Here is a 9,100-nt window from a genome sequence, read left to right as displayed (position 1 = left end):
CTGCTGAGAGTTACCGCATTTGTTGATAGCTCTGCCTTCAACCAGATGAGCTACGGTAACTTCTGATAAATGTAATAGTTGGCTGTGAAAAAGTGAAGAGCATGATTATTTGTCAGGAAGTGAAGATCTTGAAGATCGAGTTGAGTCGCTATTTTCTTGCCCTCTCCCATCCACTGTTAGAGTATAGTTTTGGAGTTGAGTTGAAGCGAGAAGAGTGTCTGTTTGGGAATGAAATGAGTTCGTGGTAATGTGACTAATGTTAGAGCTGTAGCTTTATGCTGCAAAGGATGCAACTCCCGTTCTGGTACGAAGAAAAAAAGGCCTTTAGTACTGAGATCTGAATCTTCTGCTCCATTTCATGAGGAGCTGCCCTATATCAGCATCCGTTCTTGTTCCTCGATGTGCCTCCCCACCACATTAGCACATGAGCAAGTTCCGTCAATCTCATGCACCGCTCTGAAGCCGAACCTTGTATACCTTAACAAGCTGACGGTAACAACAAAAGTGACACCAATTTGAAAATTAATGAAATACAAAAATAGTAGGAAAAACTTTGCACTCTGCCACACTAAGCAAAAGTCCATTGTGAAAAAGGGAAAAAGTATGATCCGTCAATCTCATGCACCGCTTCTTGCTTTTTCTCCACCTCTCATTACCAATGGAGCACAAAACAGGAGAAAAGAATGATTGGAAACGATCTGCAATTCGTGATTTATACTAGAAAAAAATCATCTTAATGTTTTTGCATTGCTCCCGAAACAAGCTTTCGTCCCACTTTATTTATAAAGCAACATCAGAACAAAGTACACGGTCGAACGAATCAATATGATAGGAAGACCCCCTTACAAGGCAGTTCAAAAGAGAAACATGAACCTAAAGCAAGCCTAACACTTAGCTGAGGCTCGACTGAAGACTCCTGAGCTCCATGACAATACCCCCAAGAGGATGACGGTGTGAAGCATCGCCGTTGCCGACTCCAAACAAACAGATTAGAGTTTAGCCCTGACACAAGGACAAGACCCATGACAACATAGCAAGCGGCACCCATGGGCTCCATCGTCGCCCGCACCCACGATGCAAAGCTTTCGCTCAGAAACTCGCCTATACCACGGGATGATTCCCTATCATCATCGCAACGAGGGATGACCCAGGCACACCATATCTGGGCACTGCCAGAGCAGGCCAAAGTCTCCCACCACTACACCCCTTTCCATCCACACAACCAACATGTGAAGTCACAACTGCCATCATGGAGCCTGCCAGAAAAACCAAACATGGAGCTCACCATCCAGGACCACCGCTCGGGCATTCATGCCCCTAGGCACCGCCAACCATCCACATCAAGACCACCCAATCATGAGAGTAGAAGCGAAAGGCGTCTTCTTTCACTCCTAGTCCGACATCAATCACTCTGCCTGGGTCGGCGTCCCCCACCATAGGAAGCGCCCACACCCACGTCCCCAGCCGGTTCCCGTGGACAGGGGAGGATACAACCAAATGACCACCGACGACCGCTGCCAAACACGCTTGAGAGCCTCCAAATTTGTGGTCCTCGGCACCGATCCGCCGGATGACACAACAGTGCCTAGAGAGCGCAACACGGACCGACGCTACATGTAGCAAGCACGTGAACCATAACGTGAAAGCTTGTGACAACACGGACCAAGGCAACCCCCAATACCTATGCGCCCTGGCCATCATCCACCACCATGGACCAGCAACCCCGCGAGAACACCTACACTGTCACGATAGCGTGTGGATGCCACTCCAAACCACTCGCGGATCCCAACTCGACAAATGCAGGAGAAGGCCAAGGGTCAGGTAACATCGCCGACCAACTGCGGGAGAACGCCATCGGGAGAAACAAACACGCCCCATCAGATCTGATCATTCAGATCCAGACGGGGACGCCCAAGGTAGCCGACAACTCAGGCCGCCAGGGCAGCCGCAACAGGCCAGTCCCTACCCTCCAACAGCACCTATCTTGTCACCACCTCCAGGCCCTGTCAAAATCCACCGAACACCCTCCGGTCCCGCCTCCACATGCCCGCAGCCAACCGGAGCCACGCACGAGCCACAACACCATCACACGCGTGCCCGACACCACATGCCGCCCAGAACGATAGCCACGCCAGGCCGCCGGCGACCCAAATCCGGGGAAGCGCCCCCGCGCCCATGGAGCCCCGCAGCGAAGCCCGGGCGGCTTCCTCTAGCGGCGGTGGGGGGAGGATGGGGAGGTGTGGCGGCCCCGGCTGGCCAGTAACAAAGGATTGTGTCACAAATACTTTAAATTGTGAGGCTCATAGCTTTAGCTAAAATTTCGTCTTCTTTAGTAGAGGGTCGCCGTTTGTGGCTGGGCATACATATGACCCGTTTATCATTCCTGTAAACCAAACTCCTTAATAAACTGGGGTTTACCGCTCGAAAAGAAAATACTGTAGAGAGTAGGGTGGGTTTTCCCCTCTGTTTTTAGGGTGGCAGAGACACTGCGATTTCTGAAGAAAGAGACCGGAACAAGTGTTGAGACATTCAGAGATTTCAGACTCGAGAGTCCGCCCTTAGCCGTGGTTCCACTTCCATGGACATGGAGGTCAGGACTCAGGACGGCCGAATACAAATCTCAGTCCCCGGCTCGGACGGGCGGACGGCACGCAATGATCGATCGCCCCACGGCCGTAGGTTTAGAAAGAAGAGCCTTGTGCTTGTTTGGCAAGAAAAGAAACGAGGAGGCAGGAGATATAAAAGCCCAAAGGAGAGTACCAACCGGGGGTTCGGATCGGGCTGCGATTTTCGATCGGCGGCGAGCGAGGAGCGTCGACGGATCTGTGCAACCGGAGAGGGAGGAGACGAGCAATCGGGACATAGGAGAGAGCGATGGGGATTTCCCGGAGCAAGCCGGCACGGGAGTGGCCGCCGGCGCCGCCGCCGGAGCCTAGGGTGGAGGTGCCGCCCCTCATCGAGCCCCCTCCCAACGCCGCCCGCACCAGGTGCCTGCCCCTCCCGTCCCCCCTCGGTCACTCATTGTCTCTCCCGTCAAAAACCTCACTGTTGGGCAGATCCTATGCTCTCCAATAGGACTAATGACGATGTCGACACACCACACTGACCGTGTTTTCATTGATTCATCCTATGCTCCATCCATGAGTGACAGGACTCATTACCAGCATCAATCGGGTTTAGAATTTCAGACTCATGTTTGACTAGTTGTATCCATGTGTCGATTTGAACTGGAAGGAACGCTTTAAGTCTATATATGGATATTAAGTTAAATAACAAAAAGTTTGATCTATGAATTAGTTCAAAAAGGAAACAAATCTATGAATTGCATATACCTATTGTTCTCTATGTGTGCTGAAGTGACTGATAGTGGTCTTGAGCATGCAGGATGCAGGTGCCTGGGTATGAGCAGTGGTTCGGGAAGCCCTCGTCACGCAGCCTATTCGACGACTACTTCAATCAAGCTGGGAGCGTGAACGCAGGGGTCATGCTCAAGATGCTGCGGGATCCTCATGTCGATTTGACCGCAACTGTATCCAGCGAACGCCGTTCACGATATCATTTTTTTCCCAGTTTTGTTAAGGCTCGCTAAGCTTTTACCTTATATATGGGTAAAATTGTGTCTATTATAGCTTACACCACAGAACTTGTTAAAGCTCGCTAAGCTTTTAACGGTATATATATATACCTACTTGGTAGGTAGCGATCGATATTTTCTACTGTATACATGGCAGTTCTATTTTCAGGATTGTGCCCCTTAGTTTTCCTGGATATTTTATGCAAGAAAAAGTTGATTTTCCCTAACTATATTTCACTAGGCATCACCAGCCGGCGGGGAGGCTCAGCTTCGATGGCAGAGGTGGTCATTGCATAGTTTTACCAGAAGTCATACTATTTATATGCCATTTATGATATCATTGTTAATAACTAACACAATATTCATGATTGACTGGGATTTTGTAGTGATTTGTATAATCCAGGTACCGTTGCGCACTTTCTTGTGTCAACGGCAAAACCGTAAGTGCTTCATTGTTCGATGGCCAAAATTGTCAACGATTTCAATTTGATGGACTATGTGGATAGATAGTGATGATTTCTCTTATAATTTGCTTATCCAGCACTTTGAAGTTAAGCGTTCATTTTCCTAAGAGTGGTATTGGTTCCTTTGCGACAATTCCTTTGCAAGCTGGAAACAGGTAGATTGTAATTACTTAATGTATTCTTTAACATTTGGTGCATACCATGAATGTTACTGTTCATGTCGTTTCACTAATTTATTACTTGACAGTAAGAAACAGCTGCACACAAATCAGAAAATATTCCTTCTGTTTATATCAAAATATTTATATGAACCATAAGCAACGAAGATCAAATTTTCTGTTTTGCAGCATGCTTTCAGAAAATAATAGCGTTATCGGTTTAAGATATGATTCCCAGAATCTATCATTGGGGGCAACTGTTGTGCCATTTCTCTGTAAGTAGATGCCGGCCCTAACTTTAATCAAATAATTTTGCTTATGTTATTTTCTAATATTTCTCTTATATCTATTCAGATTATAGTATGCTCATATTACCTTTCTTTGCAGTACCCGGTGAGGAACCCTCTATGGTTCCCTATGGTGCATGGTTAGTTGGAAGAATAGGGGGATTAAGTGCAGGGGCACAATACAAGCCACTTAGTGACTGGCTTAGTGAGTGTTACTGAACCTTCCTATTACCGGAACATTTTTTTTACTTCATACTTCCAATAAAAATTTGAGGCTATCACATATTATCTTCTTTTTATGTGTACATTCTAGACCGAGTTCTTTATTTAACTCTGTTCTATCATCTTGAGAGACTGTGTTTACATTATTTTATTCACCATGGAGAAGAATCTCATTAGCGGAAATCCTTCCATATAAAAGTGTAACACTATAAACAGTTGTATTTGAATGGGAATTAACTCATGTTTGATCCCAACCTTAATCTATATAAAGAGTAAATTGCAAAATATAAGCAAGAGAACATCACATCATCGAGTTTTCCTCAGCCATTTGGTGTAGATCGAAACCCACAGTTGCTATAAAAACATACATAATAGGACAGACTAAAGCCTAATAAAATTTCTGGACCCCAGAGGAATACTAAAAAGTTAGCAAGCGTGTAGTCTATCAAATTAATACAGGTATCCATCCATTATTGTGCATACAAGCGAAAAAATTGTGAAGTTGTAAGATTTCCATAGCAGAGTACATATTATCTCAAGTATCCTATATATGGGAAAAACTTTGTGTTCCCGAAATTTTCATTCTAGCGAGTCCAGATGATTCACATGCTTTTTTTTTTGCTATGGCTTGTGCAATAGCTGTTTGCTCTTAGAATTCATATGCTGGCTTCCTACATTTGGATATATTGATGTTTATCTCTTACAAGCCTTTTCTTTTCCTATCATGTATCAATTTCAGGGCCTTCTATTTATACTTTTGTTTGCCCCATTTCATTTATCTTTTTAGGCATTCCAACAGATGGAAGCATGAATTGTTTGCCTTTTGAGGACTTGAAGAACTGGGATTATGCAATCAGTTATGATGTGGGATCAGCTAGCCCACTAAGCCCCTCACTAAATTTTTCTCTAGAGCTTGTCAGAAGTACACAGGTTTGTTATGCCTGTTCCTTCTTATTCAATAAGAAATGCTTTACACTTTCTGTTACTTTGCAAAGATCTTTTGAGAAGATTATATACACATAGTGCTGGTGCCTCTGGATATGTGAGTACCATCATTGTGAAGTATGCCAGAAACTTTTGCTGTATGAGCTCCTTTGTAAAATTCTTGGATTTCAGTTAGAAATAAATTTTTGATGATCAATCACAGTTAAGGCTGCCTTCTATGTATGGTTCTTTCTTGTCACTTTTATATATGAAGCAATGATAAAATATTTTTTTGTAACAAGATAAGTGGTTCATAAATAATTGTTACCAAGTGAAAACTAATTTATTACCTTTATTGAATCCCTACAACATTATCATTTTTTTAATCTTATAATTTCCTTGATGAGCAGCTGGTTGCATCATTCTATCAGCACCAGGTTGTCCTAAGGGAGGTGAGGAGAATTCTGTTTTATTTTATCTTTTGACACGGTTCAGTTTTGTACTTTTATTTTATTTCATGTATGTGAAAGAGCATGCTGTTCTTTTTCATTCATAACCTATATAAGGACCTGCCTCCTATTTTCTCAACCCACTATAACTAGTTTTTTTTGACAAACAATTTCCATTCTATTCTCCTCATCAGTTTGCTACAGTAGTTTGGCTTATTGGTCTTGTTAGAATATAACTTCTTCTTGTATATAATGTACTGTTGGTATGTGCCTAGCAATTCTCGTTGTTTGGCTAGTAGGATATGCAATTAATTGCTAGGAAGTGCACTGAAAGTGCATAGTAATCTTGTATGTAGTTCACCATCTATATACTTAAACAAATATCCTGAATATTTAATATGTGGATTTTTAAAGTCTATATTCTTTGTAAAAATGTTCAATACATGTGCTAAATTTGATTATAAATACTTTTTTTCTAGGTATCACCTACGTGCCATGTTAGTAAAGTGAGGTGCAATTGTAAATAATGCACATAAATAACACAATTAGAGGATGTCAAAAGCAACTTGCGAATAACAAAGCTACAATTCACAGTGTAGTTTAGTCTCATGCATTTTCTAAGTGTAATTAAGAATTTCATTTATAATTTTAAAGATTTGATAAGTATGCATGTCTGCCCATTAGGTAAAAGGAGGTCCTCGTTTTGAAGATGCAGACGAAATTGTAAACTACATTGATTTTGGTGTTGAACTAGCCACAAGGTAGGCCTCTAATGAACTCAAAGTTTTCAGTTTTTCATCAGTTTAGTTGACTATAGTTCAATTTAATACGATCTTTAGGGTGGGTAAGGACAAACCAACAGACGATGCCGACAATTCCTCGTTTCAGATAGCTGCAAACTGGCAGGCCAATAAGAACTTCCTAGTAAAGGTATGTTGCACATGGATATTCAAAACGGTGCCCAGGTTCATCCACATCTTTATTAATATGATATAGTTCTGTAAGCACTCTGGGTGTTATCGTGCACGGTAGCACCCCTGAAATGTAGAAAAAAAGGAAATTTTTTACAACTCCACACGATTTCAAATATAAATTTGATCTAGCAAACCCTAGTGCTTGTAGAAATAGAACCTCTCTTGAATAATAGAACATGAGGACTTACTTCCATGTCTGAACCATATGAGTTCTTTCTAAATCTAAAACATGCAGGGACTAGAATTTTTTGTGTGAAGTAATTTAGTTTGTACCAAACATATGTTTATATTGTAATCTATTTTGATTTACCTTTCGTGAATTTGTACAAGCCATCATGGTCAAATTTATACTCCCTTCCTCCCATATTAATTGACGCTGAAACAGATGTATCACTGAAATACACCTAGATACATTTGTTTCAGCGTCAATTAATATGGGACTGGAGGAGTATGATGTATTGAAAATTTGCAGTGCAATGCAATTCCTTGTATCCATAATGATATATTTATGCATTCCATTATTTCTGATATTCATTGTTCCATTCTTAATAGGGGAAGTTAGGGCCCTCCAAATCTTCTGTAGCTTTGGCATTCAAGTCTTGGTGGAAACCCATGTTTACATTTAGCTTCACAGGTTTGGAAACTCCTGAATTCCTTGTTTGCAATAAAACACTCCATACTTCTGATCACAGAAATGCTTTTCCACTCTCTGTAGTGCTTGTATATTGCACTCCTTTGATCTTACTTTACATGACATTCCCACAAAACGCCTCGTTATTGTTCCCTGTCAAAAAGAAAGAAGAAAGGTCTAAAAAGAAATGAATGCTCTCGTACCCATGAAAAATGGTTTGTAAATTTTTTGGTGTTTCTTTTCATCATTTGTTTTCTCTGGGTATGATGCTTTCTTTAAGACTGCTTCCTACATAACATTTAGCACTCAGAGCAGCATAATTTGAAATAGCCCTAAACTGAGGACCTCGTCTCGTTTTTTTGTATCATGTTAATGTGCTACACTTCCATAGTGTATTTATGGGATGCTTTCTTGTGCGTACGTTTGCCAAGTGAAAATGCATATTGCCACATCATATATAGTGAAGTAGGCCAACGTTACATATTGTAATATTAGCGGCAGTAGTAATTAATACTCACTATATAGTACCATTTCATGTGAGAAGATACTTTTTTTAAGAGAAAAAACAATGAAGTGATACTGTTTGAAGTACTGACATCCGCTGATGGCTGCCACAACAATGTTCCAAATTTGCAGCTGTGAATGATCATGCGAAGGGTACAAGAGGGTACGGATTTGGAATCCATGTTGACGATCAGAGAGACCCAGATTCCAGCCATCTCCTCTAGTAGGATCGATTATATACCATTGTTTGCATCAGAACGAACTTGAAGTAAACCCTTTTGCTCCTGAGAGGAATGTCTGGATTATCATTAGTATTGCACGTACTAATAGCACTATGTCTTGCAAATCTTAATTGGTTGCAGGTACATACGTGGCTGTGAGACAAATCAGAGGACCCAAACTCCGGCGATGGAGGGGCGATGACGGCGGCGCGCCTTCGGCTCGCTTCAGTGCTTGTAGTTGCCGCTAGGTGGTCTATGAATCTGGATGCAATTGTTATTATTTCTGGTGTTCGTTGTACTGTCATGATTGAAGATGAATAGATTGGAATTTTTTTGCAAAAAAAGAAGGACCGAACTTTTTTTGAACACTAATAGTCTGTGGAAGCATGTGATTCAGAACAGATATTAGATTTTTTTTTGAGGGATAGAACAAACAATACTGGTTCATGGAACTATGACCACTTAATTAGCGCCAGCTTTTAGGCCGGCCTACTGAGAGAAAATTGTGTTTAGGGTGCAGTAGCGTGGAATTTAGTTGTCATGTCCCTACATGTTTCGTAGCTTCGGCTATGTATTTTCTTAAAACAATCAAAATACATAGCCGAAGCTACGGTCTAGAAGGGCTCGCCTCGGCGTGCTGCCGAAGATGCATGGCATCAACTTCTTCTCTGCTATTTGCGAAATGACAGCGA

General features: G+C 42.1%; 1 protein-coding gene across 1 annotated transcript; it reads left to right on the top strand.

Annotated features, from left to right (window-relative positions):
- The first annotated feature begins 2,874 nt into the window (after window positions 1–2,874).
- On the top strand, window positions 2,875–8,665 carry LOC119350938. The gene is made up of 14 exons (XM_037618540.1): window positions 2,875–2,987; window positions 3,385–3,529; window positions 3,816–3,856; window positions 3,961–4,014; window positions 4,116–4,193; window positions 4,386–4,471; window positions 4,584–4,688; window positions 5,493–5,635; window positions 6,040–6,081; window positions 6,763–6,839; window positions 6,918–7,008; window positions 7,605–7,686; window positions 8,320–8,455; window positions 8,550–8,665. Exons 1-13 carry the CDS (start codon window positions 2,875–2,877, stop codon window positions 8,409–8,411), a joined length of 1,149 nt encoding a protein of 382 aa, XP_037474437.1. The 3' UTR covers window positions 8,412–8,455; window positions 8,550–8,665.
- Window positions 8,666–9,100: the final 435 nt, after the last annotated feature.

This window comes from Triticum dicoccoides, chromosome 1B (assembly GCF_002162155.2).
Source record: "Triticum dicoccoides isolate Atlit2015 ecotype Zavitan chromosome 1B, WEW_v2.0, whole genome shotgun sequence".
Lineage (NCBI taxonomy): Eukaryota > Viridiplantae > Streptophyta > Magnoliopsida > Poales > Poaceae > Triticum > Triticum dicoccoides.
This window is presented reverse-complemented; position numbering and strand designations above follow the sequence as displayed.